The sequence below is a fragment of the Apteryx rowi genome, unplaced genomic scaffold, assembly GCF_003343035.1.
Source record: "Apteryx rowi isolate R43461 unplaced genomic scaffold, aptRow1 scaffold_0, whole genome shotgun sequence".
In the NCBI taxonomy this organism is placed as follows: Eukaryota; Metazoa; Chordata; class Aves; order Apterygiformes; family Apterygidae; genus Apteryx; species Apteryx rowi.
Genome location: NW_020447195.1, coordinates 11,634,187 through 11,658,521, shown reverse-complemented (window position 1 = coordinate 11,658,521; position 24,335 = coordinate 11,634,187). Strand labels below are relative to the sequence as shown.

Genomic DNA, 24,335 nt, shown 5'->3' with positions numbered 1-24,335 from the left:
GAAGGCTTCTGCTCTGTGGAGGGCTGACACCACACTCGCACATGAAACAGCCGTGCTCGTACCCAGGTTTGGGTTGTTACAGGTAGCTGAGGCTGGTCTCCAGCCAGGAGCGAACCCGGGCGGTTTATCCAGTAGCCTTTATAACCAATTATGTTCCAAACACACTGGAAGAGAAACAAAATCTATACCCCATTCTTAGTTTTAGAACAGAGAAAGCCACTGGCTTTTTAGAACAGACTTGCCTGGCCCAGCACCAGAAGGGATTAACTATTGCATTGACTGTTTTCCTCAAACCTTAAAGTTTTCCCAGCTGTTGGAAAAAAAGGGACATAATTCCTGGCCATTTTGTGCAGTGTGTCCCTGCAGAGATGAGATGGTGGTTTGTTAAATGTGAGTTAATGCTGGAGTAAGGAGCATCATGGTTGTTCAGAAGCGTCTCTAGGACACCCGTACTTCATCCTGTCTGACCAAATTACACAAGCGAGCGGGGCTGGTATCTAGACCAGGACATCAAAAAACAGCCACCATACATGAGCCAGGTTTCAGACTCATGCTTTCCCCAGCACTTCACAAGCCTGCTTGGTTTGTCCACTGCATCCTCCCATACTTGGAATTTATGTAAATATTTATTTTTGTGTGAATACCATGAAGTAACAAACCTTTTACAAAATATGTAACCACAGCCATTTGTGAAAGTCTTAATGTTAAAGCAAGAGAGGCAGAGACAATCGCTGTCCCCGAATTCTCTCTCTCTAAGATACTATAACAGAGTCATTGCCTCTGCTCCCCCTAAGAGGCCACCGAGAACATTTAGCCATAAGTTTGCCATCCAGTTAACTCAAAAAGAGGTTACCCAGGGGCTTATGAACAGATCAACATCAGCTACAGTTTGTTTAACGTTTTATTCATACAAGTTTTAGCTGTCTTTACCAGATCACCTTTGAACTTGTCTTAGCATGTATTAAAGTTTAGTAGCTCTTACACTTTTTTTAAACTGCTGGTAGAAGCCAGGTGAGCCTCACGGTTGCATAGGAAGGATAGCGAACAGTCCACCCTGTTGTAACAACTGACGTTCAGAACTTGCAGCTGAATGGTACAGACTCAGATTTCCCAAGTCCTGGTGACAGCCRCATCTGTGACAAGCTACGAAACAAATGGGATTGACTACGTATTTCGGTCAGGGATCCCCCCCCACCCCCCGTGAGCTGCAGCTTTATAGTTTCTTTGGAGTGAGCTCCATAGGACATCTCAGTGCTCTTTAACTGATCCATACTCAGTTGTGGCTCTTCTGTGCTCCCGGACTGTTTCACAGCCACATTCCTGTGTTCTCACTAGACATTAAAGGGTTCGGAAGCTAGTCTAGATTCTCAACAAGAAGGAATGAGCAGGAGCAGAATACACTGGCTTTCCAGATTTTCTGAGAGGTGAAAGGAGAATGCTGGGTTAGCAAATGGTCTGGATGTTCTTTGTTTTGTTTAAGAAAAGCTAATCAGTGATTGAGGGTTTTTTTCTTTTTTTTTCCTTTTTTTTTTTAAAAAAAACACAACCATCCTGCCCGGATGTTCAGTTCCCATGACAGTGTTTCAACATGGGAGAGCGTTCCCAGGATTCCAAGCAGATGTAACTTGTACCTCCCCGATCGAAAGGGCCACTTTTCTCCCAGAAGTGGCTGTCGGATTTAGTACCAGTTCATTAAAAAAAAAAAAAAAAAAAAATGCTGCTTTGAACTCAGAGGGTTAATATACTTTTGATTTGTAATTTTTTGTAAAACTTTTTACAAGGTAGCATAGTATTTCACCAGAATACCAACTACAATCCGTCCATGGTCTGATTTTTATATAATTTAGTGGTGCTTTAGAAACTTTTGTTTGGTTGTTTCAGAGCTGTACAGCTCAGTTCTTCGCCTGTATCTACCTAAGACCAATGTGAACCTTTGTATTTTTGCTCCTAATTTTGGACTCAGTGAAAGTGTACTGTTTACATGTACAGAACTCCCAGCCCCTGTGTGTTCTGCAAGACCTGCTGTTGAAGAGGAAGATGCACCTCACCCAGTTCGTCTGCTTAATAAAGCCACAGATTCACTCACTCTAGCATTGATACACAGACCTACCGTAAGGAAGACCCCACAAAACTGAAACACAATAAGCAGTTTTGGTTTTTGCACATGCTACTATATTTTTTCCAGTAGTCAGTTTAAGAATTGGCTGCAATTCAAAGTGAGAATTAGTCTGAAGCTAAGTTAACTAAATAACTCCGAACAGAGACAGAATAGTGCAGTGCTGCTGTTTCACCATCTTCCTCCTGCCATCGGAGGCACAAAGGTGAAAGCTGCTCAGCTCAGTTTAGGATTCAAACAAGGGAGCAATCAAGCCAACTAGGGGTTTGCAAGGAAGCGGGGGGGAAACACTCATCCAGCATAATTGGAAACATACTTTAACTAACATGGTTAAATCGCCCAAGATGTTAATTCCACATTAAAATGGTAGGAGAACATTCCCTCGGGAGACGGGGGGCTCCGAAACGAAGCAGAAGATAGCTCTTTGGAAAGTCAGTGCTTTCCAGAGGGCTCAAATAGAAAGCATATGGCACTTAATCCAGCTTTTAAGGTGACACTTTATTGCTTAATCAATTGATTCATTTTGAAATGATATTTTTGCAGATAGGCACCTATGCAACTTAATGTGGCTCTTAAGCAGATGAGCACTTCCTCCTCAACGAGCTTGATAAGAGTTATTTGTGTTATATACTGTGGATTTTTCCAGTAAATGTGGCTTAATATTTTAATTCTTAGAATGTGTGTCTATTATATATGTGATGCAACTTAATTCTGTTCTGTTTGTGGAATGATTAGCACAGGCCAACTCCCTGTTCCCCTCACTTAACAAAGACCAATGAGCTGTTAATCAAGCTGTTATCTCCATGGTATTACTTGCTAAATGCACTGATTTCATAAGTATGTGGAATCCTTTTTTTCTTTTGAATCTGTATATCATATATAAGACTGAATCTACTTAATAAACACTGTATAACAAAAAGGGCTTTTTCCTCCCRTATCAAACAGCTGGGGTGCTGTTAGCTCCTGCTTCCTAGGCGCTTTCCATCCACTGCACCTTGCGCCATCACCAGCTTGCAATTGCTCACTGGAGCACAGATGTAACCCAGCCCCAGCCTGCGCAGTGTCTAAGAGGTCAGTGCGATTTGCCACCAAAGCGGATTCTAAATTTAGGTCTTAAAGGAGAAAAAAAAAAAAGCAAAACAAAATATCATTCTATAATTCTGAAGTAAGCTGTGCTTTCCATTCCTTAACAGACAGCTACAGTTACTATAGATAGCAGCATTAGCGCTCATAAGTGGGGCTAGTCACAAATTTTATGCTTAACTTATATTTTGACAAAATTGATTAATTTTGTGAAATGTCTGTTTTTTGTGAAAAAAATGGAGTTTTCATTGAAGTTTGTGGAAAGTTCTCCCTCTCCTCATGGAAAATACTGATTTTTCGTATCAGCTTTATTCACTAAGTATAATAAATCTTTGCATCCGTAAAATGTTGATCTCAAAGTACCATGTAGATAAAAACCTCCCGATTTGCATCAGTGATTGGATGAGAGTCAGAAGGACCCAGGAAAGACGAGTCAAACCAATTAAAAACTTTTCAGGAAAGAGTACACTTAGATTTGTATACACATACCTGCGATGCAGAACAGACAAGGCTTTCCCGAAGATTTGCTGCCGAGTCCTTGAAAGGGAGTAAGCGAGAGAACCCCTTCTTCTACCTAACATTYGGGCTAGTAAATAGTCAACCGGGACAGGACATCCTAAAACGTACCTTGTAGAATAGTTACGGCRAATATACGCGCACCTGTGTGCGTGCACAGAGATAACATTAAGATTTCATAGCATACCCAGGTAAAGCACGTTATAGCGTGTTTTCATAACACAGTTAAGTTTTAGTAACGTTAAATCTCTGCATGAGGTTTGCTCCCAAATTGYGAGTGGACCGAGGGAGACCTCGTCACAGGCCGCAGCGGTCAGCAGCCGCCTGCCGCGCAGGCACGCGAGCGCTTCCAGTACCCGCAGAAATACCTGCCCTTCCCAGCRGCTCCGCGCTGCAGGTTCGTCGGGTCGACTTGAAAACGTCCCGGCTGTCCACGGCCCCTTCCGCTGCTGCGCCGTGACGCTCCGCAGCGCTCCAAAGCCGGGTGCAAACAGCAGGCAGGAGATGGTCTTTCTGAGAGAGAAAAATCTGTTATTTACCAGATAAATATCACAGGGAAAAAGCTGTTTATGTTCTGCGCGAAATTCTGACAGTAACAYGGTTTTACTTTTGAAACCTCCAAGCTCCTGTCTTCTAGAGATAATTAATCCTGACACCATCATTCACCACACCAATAAAATAGAAAACTATTGACTTTAGCTATTTAGCTATTTTAAATCCTACTTAAGTAAAGTCTATTTATTTTTTGCATTATTTATTTTTAGCATATTTAAATTACCTGGACATCTTTAACCACACCTGTTTTTGTAGACAAAATCACCTAGACTCAGGAGAACACCACTGAACTACAAAAACGCAAAAGCATTTTTTCTTCCTAAAAAGCTGGCGCCAACAGCCCCTGCTCCGGCCCACGGCCGGCCTGTTGTTAGCACACGCGCTCAACTTTCATAAACAGCACGTTACCAAAGTTCAGAAGACACCCGAGGTCAAAAGGTTTCTGACGAGTTCAATTGCCGCTACTGGAAGCTGCAGCCAGGACTGWTGTTTACATATAAATAAATCTTGACTTCTAACATGAGACCAATTCAGAGTTTTAAACCATAAACCTTCTCCCATGCTTGGAAAAGAACTTTCCTTTGTACTCAAATGCAGCAATACTCAGCTTTTGCTCCCTTTTTTCTTCTTATTGCTCTCTCTCTATATATATGTATATTTTAAAGCAAGCAGACCAAAGAACCTAGGCTTCACTACTGCACACAAACACACTGGAATTAGTGACATACAGGCATTAAAAGAACAGGGCAGCATTACTGCTGGTTTGTAATACTGGATTGCTATTAACCATAGCACTGGAGAACGTAAGGAAGTTATATAACGCATCACGGTACGCATCTAGACACCCCAAGAGTCCTACTGCCCAATTCATGAGATCACCAGCTGCCTTGGGGAAGATCCATGCAATGAGACCAGAACTGAGACACGTAACGTAATAATTCATGTTATTCATTTCAAAAATGCTTACTACCTAGAAAAGAGAGAGAGACAGAGAGAGAGAGAACATATCAATAATCTAGGCCTACAGGTAGTTTTAAGAAAAAAACCAATAATTGGTATCAAGTTGTTACATTCTTTTGAAAACATTTTCAGATCCACTTATCCAACAATTTAGTAAGACAGTAACATAAAAAGCCGTATAATAGCAGAAACAAAAGATATGCCTGGTAACACTCTGGGCGCTCTCAGCACTCCTGTCTATAGCGCATTACCCACAGCGAGGCAGGTATCCTGAATCACCGTTACTGCGGAAGGGCTTGTACAACAGCAAACTTCGCTCCAGCAGAGTCCCATACCCAAACTGCTTCTTTCTGAGTTTAAGAGTATCTATTTCCCATGAGCCACACAAAATGACTGCAGTAGGCGCACTGTCTTCAATTATCTGCAAGTGCATAAAAAATGATTTAATGAAGTTCAGACGACAATGCAAGCCCCTTTTCTAATCATCTGAGCTGAAAAGCTCTGGAACACTCCTGCCAGTTAAAAAAGAAAGAAAAAAAACATTGCCTTAAAAAGCACAGAGGATGATTTCAGAAAATGAGGATTGAAACCACAAATGGAGGTTTTACAGAGTGTTTATTTTTCCAATACCACAAGGGACATACATGAGCAGACCCCCTCTGGAGGGCTCTGCAAACCAGACCRGCTTCAAACTGTACACTACAGTGGCCCCAAAGGAGACAGAGCCAGACTACGCCAGCTCTGCTCCCTATCTTTGGTAAGCAGGTTTTCACACCTCCGCTCAGACTTCACTAATACTGCAGTTCAGTTCATCCCAGTGTGCGTGTGCACACACGCATTGGTTCCCATCTCTCATGTCTGCAATATAAGGCTGTCAAATGCATTAAGGATAGACCATTTCAGAGACTAAACTTGTCGCATCCCTCAGGACTGCACCTCAAACCGGGAGATCTATGATTAAAAAAAGTGCATGGTTAAGGGAGGTAGGATAGAGCTAGAAAAGGGACAGGCAGGAAAAAAAGTAAAAAACAACAATCCTTGCTACTGTCTGCTTCAATAAAACAGCAGGCTGCCTTCTGCCCCCGTTGAAGCAATTCACTCTYGAGAGGTAATTGCTCCGGAGAGGAAGAATCATGTTTTTGCTCTCAGTCAACCCATGGATGCACAAGGATGTTCACCTTTTTGCAATATAGCTGTAACAATGCTCTAGGAGACACTGTTACAGCAACAACCGGCAACTACCACAGAGAAACAGCTTAGAGGAGTGAACAGTAAAGTACACTCAACTTGGTCAATCCCAGCAGGTCATCCTTGAGTTTGCACATCACAGTCTACCTGCACAACACAGCACGGACAGCTGGGCAGAGAGGGAGGCCGTCAGAACCAAGAGACACCTTTGCATGTTGAGCCTCACATTAGGCAAGACAATACAGTGGCTCTGACTACAGATGCAGATTAATAACTAACACCATTTTAATGCAATACTGCTGTAGAGCCTGAAAAATCAAGGAAAAAAAAAAAAAGAACCCTTCATGTTCTATGTACATTACATCCATTTACAGAGTTGGCCAGTACTGTGTACAACATATAAATACATGATCAAACAGATGCATAGAGGATACTTACAGGAGCCAAATAATTCACTTTATACATCCAAGAATGAAAAGATTTAAAAAAAAAAAAAGGAAAGAACACTGCTTTAAATGTTAGATGATCATCACACAGATGAACAGCTAGACACTTGCAAGTGGTCAGATGCTGTCACGTTAAGGTCCTCATTGTAGGGCTGCAACATGGAGATCGCTGGCCACATAAATGAGCTTCTAGGAACCTTTGACTTTTCACACTAATTCGTAGCAACAGTTGGCCAAAAGAGGCAGTCACATCAGCTGGTCCAAGAGTTCAGCCAGGCACACAGTTCCACGGGCCACGCATCTTCCTCCAGACCAGCGGAAGGCATTCAGCTGGCAGCTACCACCTTTTGCTTCTTGCGTCCTCTGAATTGGCTCCATCCAGGATATGGTTAACTGTATATGGCTCTACAGCCACCTGCAGCGTGCTTTACTGGTTCCTGTGCTCTGCTGTAGCATTCAAAGACTGCGCAGAACCGTCACCTGCAGAACAGCTTTTTGTTTACACTTACTGTACAGTGGTACTTTCCGCACAAACCAAGAATGGAGATGGCAGAAGGGGAGAGTGGAAGACTGTAGGGCCTAACTTAGCTCAGCCCTTAAATAGAAAACACCCTGTTCCAGTTCCTTTGGATGTAAAGATTTCCTCTACAGAGGGTCCAAGGATTGCCACAGCAAACTGCCTCTCAATCAGGTGTTAGCCTCAGCATGTGTACCAGAGCACAATCAGTATTTCCATGATAGCATTAAGCAGAAGGATTGCTCCAGTGGGGCACAACCCACAGATATTGGAGTGTAATTGTGAGCAAGAAAGGGTTTTGCACTGTAGATTTTAGTGGGAAGGCAAGTCAACTTTCCTCACCAAAACAAAGTGTAATAGCATTTCTACTATAAACAGAGTATTTTGTGTACAGGTTTTAGGAACAGTCATTATCAAAATACACACACTGAATATACAATTTGTCCCATGGCCATAATTTATTATCTCACCACAAGGCACAATACACAAAGCTTAGAGGGCCCTATACAGTCATCGTGACAGAATGCCCCACAGCCTTTACACATGATCATGGCTTTAAGGCTGCAYGAACACTTGAACGATATTTCTTCAACACTGCTGCTATCGGCAAACATCTGCACAGAAAGGGATGTATTATGGTTTGCAGCAAAGTTCGCTTTGTGGGTTAGCTGCATCATGCTTCCAGCAAGACTTCTGGGAAAAGCTGGAGTGTTGGATGAATAATTAAAGCTGGTGGAATTAAGCTGCAGCTTAGAAAGCTTCCCATAAAATGCTTGCTTGATATTGAGCCGAGAGGGTATGGAAGAAGGCTCCAAAGGATGATTGTGTCCTTTTCCAGATTCTCTTGAAAACTTGAAAAATGGCAAGTCCATAACCAGTGGAACACTTTGCAAATGCTCAGTTAGCTCCACAGGGTTTTGTGCTGCATCCTTCCGGTTCTCTACATTATTCTTGGCTGGGTTGCCACACRCCAACACATTCTCATTTTTTATTTCTCCCAGGGTGTTTGTGTGCTGCTTTGAAGTCCATTCTTCCCTTACAGCTGGCATTCCTTCTCCAGATGCACAGCTCTTGTTCAGAGGAATCTGTTTGCTGGGGGACAAGGTTCCCATGGTTGAAACTTGATCCGAAGCCCTTGAGTGATGTAGTCTAACACTGGGGTTGCAAGGAAAACCAGAACCAAAAAGTTTTTTGCCTTGAACTCCAGCATAATTTTTATTGACTGAGGTGCCCCCTGTCTGATTTGGTCCAAAAGAAATTACATTTGGAGATAAAAACCTAGGCCCTATAGATGGATTCACCTTCTCTGGACTTTTACTTGTGATGACACTTGTTAAGGGGTTGTGCTCTGGCACCCGATGGACCTTTGACAACTCCTTTTGCTCTTCAAAGCTACAAGAAGAAAGTGTTCTTTCCCTAGGGCCCATGTCTTCAGGCTTCTGAGAGGCACTTGCCACATTTGCCCGTTGATCTTGACAGCTTAAAGTTGAACCAACTTTGGAATGCTTTTCTGGAATAGATGGATTCTCCATACCCTCTGCTCTAGGCAGTGCTGCCCCTGATCTGCACTGCTTTTCCTGGGGATCTATAAAARGTCTCGTAGAGTGCAAGTCTTCACTCCTGCTTAGGGCACTTGTCTTTATTTCTACATCTTGAGAAGATTCGTTGCCAAAATAGCCACTGCTACCTCTCTCTGTTTGCAAGGAGAGGCTTTCCGACTGCTTCTCCAGAGGCGGCTCTGTGATTTCCAGCTTGATGCTGGAATGAGATACTGGGAGAACTTCTTCCAGTGGAAGGTTCCCCTTAAGCAACTGCATCACCAACGGGTTGTTGGTTTCAACAGAGGATATGGGCCGAGCAGAACCTGATGGCACATGCCGCCTCTCAGGTTTCTGGGGCAATGGTGCACGTGGCCCCCATCTCTGAGGCAGAGGTAGGCTGCTCATCACTGTGACTGAGGGGAAATCCACAACATAGGCAAGACTATCTGTTTCCACAGACAATTTAGATCTATCACATCTCTTAGCATTGCTTTGACAGGAGGAATCTTTCCCAGCTGCCTCCCTCGAACTGACATTTCTGAAACATATATCCATCTCTATATTCTCATCAGCTACATCAGCTTCAAAATCTGAAGCGGTATCTGTTGTTTCACTGTGCGTACTCTGTATTTCATCATCTCCACTTGTCTTGAACTCTTGAGTCTCTCTCAACAGCTGACATGCATTTTCTGGTTCCGTTCTGGGTTGCCTCTCCCTCAGTTGTGGGACTTTTTCAGAAGCATCTATCCTATTCTGAGAAGTGAAATCATCATGTAAAAAGGGTTTCACCAGAGACTCTGTGTTCTGTTTTTCATTATTTAGTTTACTGTCATTCTCTTTCTCTGCCTGCAGGTGTGCAAAGTTACACAGTGCAGGAACCACTTTCTCCATTCCAGTAGTCATTGCTTTTGAGTTATCACTACCAGTGATACGTTTTTCCATAAATGTTTCAGAGCCATTAAATCTAAATCTAGGTATCATTTTTGGCTCATGGCATTCTTTACCATCTGATGACAATTCTGGCAGAAGACTGGGACAACTGGAGGAATTTTTCTTCACATCGGAATGATAATTCAACTGTACTATGGGAGAACTAACATCTTTCAGTCCTGACACAATCCGGCTATCTCCCATAGGACTGATCACAGTTCCCTGTACCTGAGAACAAGACAGACCATTTACTGGAGGAACCACACATTTCAGCTTTGTACTTTGCCTGTCCTGTGATGCAATGCAAGGGGGGGTTTTGGTCCTTACGTCACAGAGGAGCTGCTCAGGGCTCTCCTCCTGCCTCTCAGAAGTTGGACTGTCAAAGGATGACCCAGTCAAAGCATCACAGACCTGCCTTCTAGGTGAACCGTCACCGAGTTGAGCTTCCCCTGAGCTACTGTCTGCAGTGCATTCCAGAACRCTGCTTCCCTCACTCTTTGAGGAAAAGGGATCCTGTCTTGAAGAGTTGAAGGAATTTATGTTAGCCACCTGCGCAGCCACCTCAGAGTTAGCCTTTTCTCCATTTAGATGGAGAGACGACAATAATTGTGTTCGTTGTAGATCTGACGAACACTTTCCATGAGTTCTCTTTGATCTCCTGTGCTCTGTATGGCTACTGGATTCTCCTCCACCACCTCCTTTGTCAGTGCTTCTCCCTCCGCCTGGGCCACCCCCACCTCCAATGGCGGCTGTAGCAGCTTCTCGCTGGGCTCGGGCTTGCAAAGCACGGGCTTTAATGTCTGCAAGTGTTCTGGCCCCGGTCCTGCCCCGGCTGGAGGGCTCCGTGTTGGGGATGATCCTGGGGCATATCTGGTAAGCTGGCTGACCTTTAACCACCCAGGGTGGTTTAATACGTGAAAGTTGAATCTGAAAGAAAGAAAAACATTTAGTTCCAACACTTCACCATTTTATTAATATCTGTTCATCGTAATCCTTATCATAAGAATTCAATAAAAAGGTTAACATTCCTACTAAAAGACAAATTTTAGCATAAAAAGGTAGCACGATCCCCGTAACCTCTGTTTACCTGCTCTATCATGCAGCACATAAAACTCACTTAATATTAACGCTGTTTTACCAAAGCCAGCAGACAAATATGAAATGGGTGGTTTGCATTCAGATCTTCAGAAATCAAAATGGTCTCCTATACATCAAGATGAATACTGTGAAGCTAACAAGATGGATGCCACTAGTCAAAAAGGGAAAAGTCAGAAGGAACACTAAGATTCTACCCCAGCAAATAGAAACTGGGGAAACTAGACAGACTGAAGTACATGATTTGAAAGTCTCTCTTGCAAAAAGTCAGCTAGTTCCAAAAGCGATTTCTGTATCCACAGAAATGCAAACTAACAAAGTCAAGGTTACCCCATGCTCTTGTGCAAAGACCTTGGAATGATTTTTCCATTCCTTTCTTTGCCTGCCTAAATAAGATAGCAAACAGTAGTAATTAGAGTAACCTAGCCAGCTCTATCAACGAAACTCTTTCACTTCCATGAAGATGACGACCCCTGACATTTTAATATTGTTTTGATGCTACTGAGCATGACAGACTTCAGATAATGAACAAGTATAATTTTCTTTCCTACCCGGATGGGTGGGACTTTTGGCTCCTCTTTAGTAGGCTGTGGCTTTTCTGGGTGAACACTTTCAATTGTGTTACGAAAGGACTGACGATCTTCAAGCCGCGGCTTCTTTTCGGGGAAGGAGGCAGAGGCAGCCTCCTCAAAGCATTTCCTCTTCTGGTCCTTTGACTCCCGAGCTAAGTTCTCCTGGGGCAAACTGGGAATTCTGTTTGCCRTTACCAATGACAGATCTTCCGATTTACTGTGTAATTTGGAAGTCTCTGGAGAGAGAAGCAATTCTGAACTCTCTGGCTTCAGTACTGTAGCAGAAGCACTTGTTAGATCATCTTTCTTTAGATCTCTCTCAGGCTTTGTCTCTTTATGAAACGAAGAATCTGGTAGCACAGAAACAGTCTCTTTGTCAGCCTCCGTTTGCTCAGGTTCACGTGTTTTATACAGGCTCCTCCTGGCTCTGCATCGCAGATCTGCCCTGGAACGTTTCTTGAAGTGCCCATCTCTCTGCCGTGTAGAAGGACCACGCTGTAGTCTTGCTTCTCCTTGAACAGACAATCCTGTCCTGTTCTCAGCATCTTCTTGCACCAAATTCTGCTCCTGGGATTCTTCTTGGGTCAAGCCCAACCTATGGGGCAAACATAAAACTAGTTAAAAGGTGAAGTCCACCCTAATGGAAGCATATCATCTATTATTTATAGCTGTACTATCACAGCTATACATAGTAACACACAGATTACAAAGCAGACRCTCATCAAAACCTCGTTAAATCAGTCTGCAAAGAGATAGCCTATATATTTGCTATCCTGCATTACTGTCACAGGGAACGAAGAAAATTAGAAAATGTAAAGATTTGTTATGGAAAACTAATAATATTAACTTGTCTTGAAAACAAAAAGAATAGATGGGTTGTAAAATCCTACTGTGAACCAGCCAATTTCATGTAAGGATTTCCCTGCAGCCACAGTCTGAATGCTTCATTCCACAACTGATGTTTTTCCAAGGAGTTGATGCTGCTTCTTCTCAGCTCTCAGAAAGCAGAAAGATACTCCAACACCTGCCTTGGATAAAACAGGAACGATGAGGTGAAATTACTTACTTTTGTCCATAGTAGTCCTCAAAGAACTTTTCTTTCCATTGCTCCACTCTCTTTTCCTTTTCCATTTCCTGTCGAATTCGAACTTGCATCTCATGCGTGAATTCACCTACAGGGAAGCCAGAGACTGAAGTTCGGTTCCAAACAAAGCCAATTTTGCAAATGCAAAATTTTTTTTTTTTAATATACATATTATAGTAGCTAAGCTATACATACAAAGGACAGATTTTATGTTACCGCTCTGCTTTCCATCCTAGTATGGATCCATATGTTCCCTGCAACCACTTAAGGGTAATAGTCACACAACCTCAAGCAAGTCTGAATATTGTATTTTACCAGACAGAGGCCACCATTTAAAGAAAGATAAGTCTAGTATTCCTTTACACCTCTGCCACTTTGTTCTGAAGACCCCATGGCACCTAAGAAGAACACATCTTTAATTTTAAAAGGTGAGAAGGGGGCAACATATCCAGAGATACTGCAAAGCTGGATTACATTCACATTCATTAACTGTAGGAGAAAAACAAAAAAGCCTATAAAAAAAATGAGAACTCAACTCTCCAACCACCTAGGAAAGCAAATCTACTCACCATCAGCTAATCGCTCTCTCCAGCTTTGAGCGGCATGGGTGAAGAATTCATTATTCAGAGCACTGCCACTGAGACGCATCAGCCCATCTGCCCCAACCTAAGGGGGAGAAAAAAAAAAAAGCATAACAGACAGAAAACATCTGCTTCAGCTCTTCTGTAAGCAAGAGGTAATACGGTGAATGGAAAACACCAAGTGCTGCACCTTCATACCTGTCTATCAACTTCTGGAAGGAGGTAAAGAAGCTGCTGCTGGAAGTGTGATGGGAGTRCATTAAAGGTTCTGGAGTTTATAAGAGCTCGCAGGTTTGTATTGACAAGAATAGAACCGGGTGTTTCAAAGTCAATATCCTCACCCCTGTTTCGCTTCATTTGCCCTGTAGTTTGAAGACAAGTAAATAAAATAAACACTTTTTTTWAATAAAAATATTCACCATTATGGGCATAAAACCCATGCCACCAAATACTGTAGCAAAAGGAGCAAGATATATGAGAAAAGATTGTAGTAATCAAATATGAAGAAAGGCTCTCTCAGACTAATTAATAATAGAGATACTTCTAGAACTTCGATGGTTAGAGTGACCGTATGGTCAGAGTTGGTCACAGCTCTGTCACATGCAAGTACAGTTCTTGACGCTGCTCTTCAGATTAGGCAAAGAGCTAAACAACTGTCTCACTAAGGTTTGGAGAGGAAGGTCTGGCATAAGAGCCTTAAGACTGCCATATGTCTTCTGAAGAAAGAGAACCTGGATGTTCTGTCCTCAGAAAGAGACAGACATCAACACTGCCCGTTTTTATGGCCAATTATTCTCCTGACTTTAACCAGAAGCACCTACCAGCTGTGGGCTTTCGGATACCTCTCAGCAGCTGTGGAGGATCCCTGTTTATTTCTGTTCTACTGCGCATGGCGGCATTGCACAAGGCCAAAGAGCTGCTGCTACTGCTGGATGTGCTGCTGCTCTCTCCATCAGCGTGCCTTCCTGTGAAGCCTAAGAGCAAAACAATTTCACAAAAATATGCAAAGAACAGCAGAAGCCCAACTTGGAGCATGATTTTAACATACAAGAGTTATCTGCTAATAACAGATCCACTGTTACTGGGTATTGCCCAGCTACTAACAATTTTGATCAAGATAAACAAATACAGTCCTTATCCAACAGCACAATTCTCTACAGTCATCTGCATTCTCAGCAAGTGTTAAAGAATTTCTCATGCAAGCTTATACACATAACTAGGAACTACTGATTAAAAGCTATCTATGCAGTCATCAGAAAAATCAAAACAAAAGGAATGCTCACCAGACGCAGACTCCATGTGCGCCCCATTTACTTTCAGTGGTGTTAAGACAACACGTGGCAGCATCACACCAGTCTTTTTCTTTTGTTTGGTTGTCTGTGGTCCAGAAAGAAAAGAAAACAAACAACAGCAATCAAATACACTATGGAGGGCCAAGATAATCTTCTAAGCAGCACATCTCCCGGTTAAAGAACTACTTTGCTCCCAGTTAAATCTTCAGGTGTCAGTCATTAACAACACTTACTAACAGCACAGAATTCAAAATCACCTCCCTGGAATATGATCCTCACTCTACTGCAGTATAAGAGACAACCCCATAGCTCTCTGAGGCATTTGTGCACACCTAACCCCTCCCACGCTTACCCAACTATCATGCAGTAATGAAAGCTCTCCTTGAAAGGTTTTGTGCTTCCCATTATTCCCAATTTTTCCTACCTGTGAGGCTGTTCTGTAGCTCTCCCTGGCAGTGGAGGGTCCCTTGCTTTGAGATTCAGTGGAACAGGAGGCATTAGAGGAGGTTTCATCAAGAGACACTGGAAGAGGAGTGCACTCAGTCAGACACYGAAGTAGATGCTTACAGTGTAAGATTAATGTTATTAGACACTTACCATCATTATCACCACTCACAGTGCTTGCTTCATTGGACTCGCAACTTTCTGCATCTGCTGTATCCTCCAGCTCCTCCCCTTCTGGCACAGACAGATTCCGAGACCATTGCAAGGCATCCTTCTAAATGGGCCAAGCAGAACTCAAATGACTACAATTCTTCCCTCCCAGTCACTATGAGTTAAACCAATGGGAACAGACAGCTCAGTGGGTATAGTTTTAGTTCAACTTTTTTCATCTTCCCTATTTTAATCCATTTGATGCAGAAAGATATTTTTAAGTATTCCTGAGCTCCTAACAGAACAGAAGTCATCAGCTTCATTTAAGTTAACCTACACTGTCTTTCCAGACACAAGAAATAAACTATTAGCACACTTCATAGGCATTTCCTAGATGAGTAACCCAAATATATTCATAACAAATAAGGTCAATAATTTTTTCCTTACTTCTCACAGAAAAGTTTCACAAGTTTTCTAATAAAGAGAAATGTCTCATTCTTGCTACTAAAGAAGAGGTAGCATCAAAGCAGCTTGATTCTAAGTTATCAAGCTTAAGAAATTTATTTACTATTTGTATAATCAAAGCCATTTCAATTCCATCTGTTTTCAACAAAACGTAATTTAACAAAACTTTGACAGAAGAAAAAAGGTGCAAGTGAAATAGCTGAGATAAGTATCAGCTTAATAGACAAATATCAAGGAACCCAACAGTACAGAACAATACAAAAGAAAAGCCTGAGACCAGAAACATTTTCAACATTTAAAATTACTGGGACAGCAAACTAGAATGAAAAACATTTCAGGCAGACCTCAAGATCCGAGGAAAACGGTGATGCTAACTTTAGGCAGAATGCAGTGAAACACAAAGCAAACAACCAGAAAAACAAATATATATTTTCCTAACAAGATTTCACTTGTAGCTACACGCTTTCAGACCAGTGTAATTTATTGGTTGACTGTGTTCCCTTGTAGCTGGTGGAAAAGGAGTGAACAGGACTATTCTGACAATCAGCCACCTGAGCTTGAACACCAAATACTGAAATAAGGGGGTTTATCTTGCTTCTGCAATTCAAGTAATAATAGGGTTTGGTTTTTTTTAAGGAATTTATCACGTACGGCTGAAAGGTGCACGCTAAAACAAAACAATGAATTCCAGACACTCTTTCACATGATGATCTCACATGCAGCATGTTCAGCTCATACGATGTTCAGTGACAGCTTAACACTCAGCTATGCATAACAAGTAGAACTCACACCTTACCCCTCAATTGAGAGCAGGAACTCAAAATGTACCTTGAGTGTAAAAAGGCTGATGCGTCCAGGCAGTTTGTAAAAGAGTCCATCACCTCCCCTTGAATTGGAATGAAGCATGGCATTGAGGCAGGCTAGGGGAGAAGTGCCACTGAAACAAAGAAAGGCAGAAGAGGGGGGTCAGATGATAATTTCAAAAAAAAATGGCCTTATCAAGAACACAGCCTGAAATATCTGTTTAAATTGGCATCATTTAGCTGGCTGAAGGTAGCAAAGATGATACTCATTAACTTTACAGACAGGTACTTCGGTCAGAACAGCATTACTGTTTTCCTTTTTGACCTGTACATTAGCCTCCACACATCACAGTGTAGCAGTTTGCAGAAAACAGGAAGCGTTATGCTAATTTTAAAAGTTACTCATGGTCATTCTTAGATGTTTCTAACTTTTGGTACTTCTTTCCTCCTTTTCACTGCTGGAATTTTTCAGAGTTGGACTGATTTTTACTAAAAAACAGACTAACATAAAGTAGTAGCAGTATAAAGGTGCAAAGACAGCAAAAATCATACACATACACATTTCTGGAATGTCTCTCCCTTGATATGTCACAAAAACTGCACTAGTATATTTAGATATAAAAGTTCTGACATGCTAATTTGGCATGTCCTAGGCAACTCCCTGGTTTTGCCACTTGTGATTAAAGCAGCCATCCTACGCTCACACTGATGAAAGCTCTGTGCCACGTAATCTCACGTTTTCCAGTAAGTCACATATACACACGCACAAAGTTACTTGGAAAAGACACTAAAGCAGTATCAATCTCATTATTAAAAGTGAAACTGAAAACTGGTTTCAGACAAAATATTTCAAAGAGAAGCATTTCTCAGATTGAAAACTGGACTTAGAACAATTTCTGTTTCCACCCCGAATGTATTTGGTTTTTGGACATTTCTTCACAAATGTTGGCAACAGACAAAATTACCCTGTATCATTTTTAGATGTTATACAAAAAAACCTTCCAGCCCTCTGTCTTGTTATACRGAGTTTTCCCTTCTGAGTTTAATAGAATGCTTCAAATAAGCTAACCAGCCACAGAACAAACTTTCTTAGAATGGAAAAAGAATAGTTTCCTCTGAAATGACARGAAAGAGCAAACAGTCAAAGCGTTCATAAGAGCTAGAATCCAGTTATGGGGCTGGGCCCAAATGCTCTGGCTAGAGCATAAGCCACATAGGACCATGCCCCTTCCATAGGGGGACCAGCATTTCCCCCAAACTGGGAAAACACTGGCTCAAAATTAATTCAAAGGGGAAATCATCTCTTCAGTTGCCAAGCTATTTCCTTCAGGAAATGGAGTTTCAGGAAGACCTTCTATACAAGTACCAACAAAATCTGCCACATATTTAGCTAGATAGGATCACTGCCTGTATTCTGTGAACAGTTACACTCTGAAGAAAGCAGTCTTCTCTTACAGTGAAGAATTAATAAGAGGGAAAGGAAAAGCAGATATCCCAGAGGAAGAACACAAACCTCTAAATAAACAATTTAGCTTTATGAGATTTAACTTGACACATGCTGTGAAGTCTGGTTTTTAGTCATCTATTGTGACAAATCACTCGTCAAAGCTGGGAGAACACCACGATAATTTAATGCATGAAAAGAGACCTGCTAGTACCTTTAGTAAAGGCAGCCTATGCACGTAGATGTTCAGCTATCTGCTTAAGTAATAGGACTTATGATGGGATATGACTGGTAAAAGAAAGACGCAGAATATTGACTAAAACAGAAAGATGTATGAAAGTTTCCATTAAAACCTATCTGAATTCTACTCAAAGCTGTGAAACTACCACTCATAGCCATACTACTAAAAATCTACTTGGTAAGAATCCCAAGTAACAAGTGGGTGTTCTAATAGCTCTGAGATCGATGCAGCAAAGCAGCCTGGCACGGTCCCTCTCTGAACAATGGTAACTCCTACACATTATACCTCTGTCTGCATCACAGAGTTGTTCACTGTTCAAATCATCACAGCTGTTTCCTGATTTCAGAGACAAATAAGAAGCAGAAACAAGTTAACATTTTGAGTTGTTAGGTCCCAGAAGAAATTAGTTTACCTTCTGTAGCTAGGTAGAGGTTCGTAAAATCAGGGTGAGGGAGCAAATATGATTAGAAACAATCCACACATTTGGATTCTCCAGTGTGCACAAGCCAAAGACCACTTGTTGTGCCACTGGTAGTCAAACTCCTTTTTTTTTTAATCACACAGCACTAACTGAGACATTTATACCATCACACAGTTACCCATTTTTTGATATGCAAGACATTTTCTATTTCTCTTCTACCCAGTCACAGAARCAGATGGAAGTTCACATGAACTTAACCGAGGAAAACAGTCTTCCATTCTGTAGTATCCTAGGTTCCATATCAGGTTCTTTTCCAGGTGAAATACATATTGAGAAGCATATTTCCTTTGTACAAGTGTCAAGAGGCACAACAGCGTTAGCCACACCACGACAGCGCTCTAGAATCCGAGCAGAAGCCAGCATACTAATACAAAATAAAGGTGCTTTTTTTACTCTGAGAGGTAACATCTGCTCTAGAAATGAACTATTAGGGGGGATGGAACTTAAACTGTTACCGAACTAGAACCACAGTAGTAGAAACTACTGGGAGCTACTTATAGGAGAAACATACAAGCGGTACGATACAATGCAGGAGTCAGACCTGCAACAGGCATTTATTTAACAGTAAATGGATGAAGGGGGTTCTGCATATGATCAAAAAATATATACATATCCAAGAAAAGATTCCAGTTATTGTCAAGGATAATCAGGCAGTATATACTGTCATCCCAAATCACTATGCTGGAAAGAAAGAAAAAAAAAAAAAAAACACGAAGAAGAGAAGTGGGTTGGAGATGAGAGGCAGAATTGCACGAAGCAACCCAAGCCTTTATATGCAGCCTCCCCCATGCTCCACGCACACTATGTTTTAGACAAGATAATCAATACTAACCTCATTTCCTTCAGTCCTTCAGCCTCTATGACCTGCAGAATCTGTTTTGGGGTCATAGGAGCATCAGAGTAGTTTTCCAGCACCTGAAGAGACAGAAACACCAAATGTCASTACAAAATTTGCTTCTGCATTCATAGAACTACTCCATAAGCTGGGATTCAAATCCAACAATATGTCTCTTAAAACTTGATTTACCTACAAAAGACATGCTAAAAAATTCAGGCTACCTCAAGATTAGACCATAGTAAGTGTTACAAAGGGCTTACCTTCATCTTGTCCCTAATTAACTGAAATACAAACATGAAGAAGAAAAAGAAGCAGAATTTTGCCCTGGCCCTATAACATGAAAGTCGGTGGAAGCTTTACCAGACTTCAATATGCATTAGACTGAGCTGGTACCACATACAACCTTCAAAACTACGCAGTGGTTCTCTCTACCATATATACCTTCTTACATCTCTATACAGCATCTTGTTGGTGACAAAAATATGACTGCATAACTACACAATTAAATAATGTATTTTCCTTGAAATACTGCATTCATTTCATCTTCATTCCATCTCAAGAAGGGTACCATGCGTAAAATTCAGAATTCTTGTCAGAGAAGGACAACAATAACAGAGAATGTGGAAAAATTATGGATAGAGACACTAAAAAGATTTGGATTGTTTGCTTTAGAAAGAAAATGAGTAACACGAGACAGCAAAAAGGCAAGGAATTTATAACAACTCATCCTTTCATATAATATATTAAGAATAGAATCGCCACTTATGTATGGAAAAATTAAAGCAGCTATTAAAAAATTTTTTTTTTCTCCTTAAGCCTGTGAAACTTTCTGCTTCTAAACATTTAGAAGCAAGAACTCACCAGGATTCAAAAAGAGGGCTAGACATTTCTATGGATAAGAAGATTACCCAGATAAACAGGAAGCAATGAACAAAAATAAGTTGCAGTAGATGTAAATCGCCATACTTCTTTGGGAGCAGATTACCCTATAGCTGCCCAACATGCACTGCTTCTTGTGCCTTCCATTGCAGTAGCCAGTGTTGCTTTCTGAATGCAAAAACATATTGAACTCAATAAACCTCTAGGTCTGATGTAGCATAAAGATTTCAATATAAGCATATGACGAGGCCTGAAACGCCCAAGAAAAGCAGCAATGGATATTCGGTCTGGAACTTTTTGATCATAATCATAGACTAAATTCCCCTAACATAATGGCTACAATGATGCATAATCCTGATTTCATTTGTCACCGTGCTTTAAAAGAGTCAGCAACATGATACTGTCTTTCAGTTTGACTTGTGTGAGAAGCCAGTGGAGAAACCCAAATGCCCCTTTATATCAGCAGCGTCTAGAACTGAGTCACCGCAGCACCATGTCAAGGCACAAAGCCTGCAGCCTGCCTTGGAGTTGCATTAGCAGGACAGCCGCAAACAAAGTTGTGGAGGCTGGGAGGCAGTGTGGAAATACAATAAAAACCTAACCCCTATGTTACCGAGTTCTGCAGTTCGACAACATTTTGGCGTAAAAGGAATTTCTTAAATCATATCCACCCTAGCTTTATTTTTCAAATTCCTGAAGATCATAAGGATCCATAGTGGTAACCTGGCAGGGGACAGAAATTTGAGAACTCTGTAACCTGAGATAAAACATAATGAAAACACAAGGAGTTTAAAGAAAAGATCAAAGAAAGTGATGAACCATGTTGAAACAGAGTAAACAGTTTTAATTCTGAGTCAATACAGCTCCATCACATTTTTTCCCACGCTAATCAAAAAATTCCATAGGTTACAATATTTCTATGCCTTCTTCACAAACTGTCATCCCCCATCACTCAAATGGAATAAACATCTGACGGGGGAAAGACGTCACTTGAGAATCAAATGCAAGATCCATGAAATGGAACAGGCCTGTTTTGAAAAACAAGGAAATTCTTCACAGCTTATAAAACCTCTCTCAAGTGTCAGACACAGCAGCAAGCAAAATACACAGCCCAAAACTTAGCATGAACAAGCATTTGCATAAAGATAGAAGAATCTACGCTCAGGGGAACAAATTCCAATCAACAGCTATATCAAATCTACTGGATACTTTATGGAAGAACCAGGAAAGAGAAGAACCTATGTCTCTAGCCACCAAAAGCCCTGTCTCCAGTAATTATCCCCTATCCATTTCCATCCTGAAACTACCAATGTCATGTTAACCTTTCAACAGAAGCTATGACTTAAACAACATCAGCTATTCCTTCCCCACAAAAAGATATTTTTTCCCCCTTGATTATTTATAGTACTGGTAGTCAAGGGTTCCTACGACCATAGTTACCGAAGTTTGCATCACTCCCCCAATTAATTTACTAATAGCATAGATGTCTAGCCCTGACAGCGCTTGTTGAAGAGACCTATGGCTCTGTGTGTTCAAATGAATCTTTAAAGATTTTATGAAATGTGCATAATATTAGTTCTGTAAGAACAGCAACACTGAAAAGCACTTTTGCCTACAATTCTTAGAAACACCTAGAGGAATACAAAATATAATAGCAAGTGTCAAAAAGGAAAATTAAAAGCATTTTGACAGGGAGCACGTGTAAGCCTAGTGTTAAATAAAGATCTATTTTTAGTGGATTTACAATCAGTCCTGCAAGCTGGAAGTGCAGCTACGCAACTGCAGGTCTCTCTAAGTGGATAATCTGGTATGAGATCGTTCTATTTCTGGTTCATCAATTGCTCAAAGATGCAGTTGAGGCTCAGACATCTCATGTACCTGGGATGCCTGTGGCTGAGGTTCTAGCCAAAAAACAGGTAAGTGGAGTTGTATTTGTGAAGAGATTCATTTCCCATCACTGAACRATGGTGAGGGACTATATTACGAGATGGCTTCCTAGAAGTCGCAGTTTTGCGTAGCATTTTGGACAGCCTATAAACACTGATTTATAACCCATTAGAGTTCAGCACATTTGAATGAGAGAGGGTTTTGGGCAAGATCGCCCAGCACCGGCTGTGGCCCCAAGGTCACCTACTGGCAAAGCATCCCAAATACCTGTAGTGAAGTGCTTGACCCACAGAACCAGGACCTTAAAAAGAAACGCATGATGAAATGCAGATTCGTGCAGTGAAATACTACAGTGGCTGGTTTATGCCTCTTTACAGTTTTTCAGACTAAGTCATAAAGGTCTAAAACATTAGAGTTTTCACACAAAAGATTACGCTAGCTGCTGGAAGGTAGATACTCAAGTCTGCTCAGGTTTCCTCTTGGCGAGCATCAAGAAAATTCTGTGATATCCAGAGAAACCCTATACACAAGGAGCATCAAGACCACATCCTAGAACACCCTCAATACCAGACACTAGTCACAGCTGGGCTCATCCATACTATTCCTTTTGAATGTCTACACGCTCCAATACATTCCCCACCAAGTTGAAACAAAAGAAACAAACAACAACAATAAAGAAAAACAAGCAAACAAAATACCCCCAAGCTCTATAAAGCCGTTTCTGTAGATGTCCATGTACTACATAGCAAGTACACCCATTCCTCTCAAACMAACATTCAAGTATCCCCGACAGAGCCAACAAAAGGAAGCCACAGTAACCCATTTGCGTCTGCACAGAGGCAGCAAGATCATCACTTACTCCATATCCTGGCATTTATACGTCTACACAGATCTATTCCAATGTGTCACGAAGAGAGAGCAGTTCCTAAGCAGAGGCCAAAAAGAGCAAGCTTCTTCCAATCAGCATTAAAAGTAGACAACAGCAACTATCAGCACTATGCGGTGTGCAAAAAGCTGACCGTGCCATTTGCAACGTGACTGTTCTCCATTTCAGCTCAGTGGGAGAATCCAGTCGCAGAGGCTCGGTTGCGGGCCAGAACGATACCTCAGCTGCTCAACGACAGGCRAAAAGTTCAGTACCCAACTCAAGCAACAAGCCTAAACACTTCAAAATTTATTCCTTAAATAAAATGAAGTAACTGACTGATCAGTTCATGTTCACTATTTGAAAGATGTTAAAAGTTCTTTTATTTTTTATATTTCCTAGCTTATAAGTTTGGTACAAGACTGAGATATGATCTCAACTCTTTATAAAGAGAAAAGACTGTTCTCCTATTGTGATGGTCAAACACCAGCAATGTTCCAGCAGACTACAGAAACCTGATCAAGCAGATATCGTTTTTTAAGCTTAAATCTTCAGTAAACAGATTCCCAAAGGAAAAACAAAACATACATACTGGTACATCTCCTAAAAATACATAACCAAAAAGACTTCTGATCACTTGGACACTAACCTCAAACAAAGAGTTATTACTATACGCAACTAAATATATATCACCTATGATGCCTATGTTTTGGGCACCGTTGGTATATGGAAGAAAACTACTGTCTCAATAATTAAAGCAGAAACTTTTGACAGCAGCATTTCTCATACTTCAAGTCAGGCCTCTCAGGAGGCTCCAGTTCCTCCCACTGAGTTTTAAGTCATCTGAAAAGAAGAAAACAAACCATTCTCCAGCTAAGAACGGTTCTCAGACTGTCTGCTGTTGCTGAGCTGCAATTAAAAACGAAAGATGCAAACAATTAAAAGCTACCCTTGCTAAACAGCGGTATTGTCGCTGGCCCCTTTCCAAAACCTATCAGAGTCTAGCACACCTTTACCTGTGGCCTTGAGGGAAGCTCCTGCAGCACAGGTATTGGGAAACCACGCTAAACCACACACTCCAGGCAACCCCTTTTCAGGAAGATTTTATCTACCGGGGAAAGGGCACGTGCTCGCACTTTCTCCTAAAAGCACACCCCGCATCCCCGCCTTGAAGGGGGGATCTCGCCGCAGGAGCCCTTCGCCTCTCTGGGGGCGAAACCAGGCAAGCGGCATTTTCCCCCTTTCCACCCGGCTCGGGGGGAAAAACACCCGGGGAGCAGGCAGGCTGCGGGCCCGGGGGAAGGGGCCACGTCCCGGCGGGCAGGAGCCGCCGGGCACCGGGCTGCGCGCGCTCGGAGCGGC

At 41.7% G+C, this 24,335-nt stretch overlaps 1 protein-coding gene across 5 annotated transcripts; it reads right to left on the bottom strand.

The window, feature by feature from the left end:
* Positions 1-887: 887 nt before the first annotated feature.
* ASXL1 (ASXL transcriptional regulator 1) lies at positions 888-24,099 on the bottom strand. Of its 5 annotated transcripts, none has more exons than XM_026072126.1 (15): positions 23,990-24,099; positions 19,337-19,419; positions 16,364-16,472; positions 15,074-15,194; positions 14,901-14,998; positions 14,468-14,561; positions 14,006-14,158; positions 13,383-13,546; positions 13,173-13,269; positions 12,586-12,691; positions 11,499-12,114; positions 6,857-10,779; positions 5,482-5,651; positions 4,999-5,240; positions 888-4,228 (listed from the first exon to the last, which is right to left on the bottom strand). In XM_026072126.1, exons 2-12 carry the CDS (start codon positions 19,390-19,392, stop codon positions 7,843-7,845), a joined length of 4,551 nt encoding a protein of 1,516 aa, XP_025927911.1. In that variant the 5' UTR covers positions 19,393-19,419; positions 23,990-24,099; the 3' UTR covers positions 888-4,228; positions 4,999-5,240; positions 5,482-5,651; positions 6,857-7,842. The 5 variants fall into 5 exon arrangements, with proteins under 5 accessions (XP_025927911.1, XP_025927822.1, XP_025927997.1 ...); XM_026072037.1 differs by lacking the exon at positions 23,990-24,099 and adding an exon at positions 23,837-23,876; XM_026072212.1 differs by lacking the exons at positions 19,337-19,419; positions 23,990-24,099 and adding an exon at positions 18,309-18,353.
* Between the last annotated feature and the right edge of the window lie 236 nt (positions 24,100-24,335).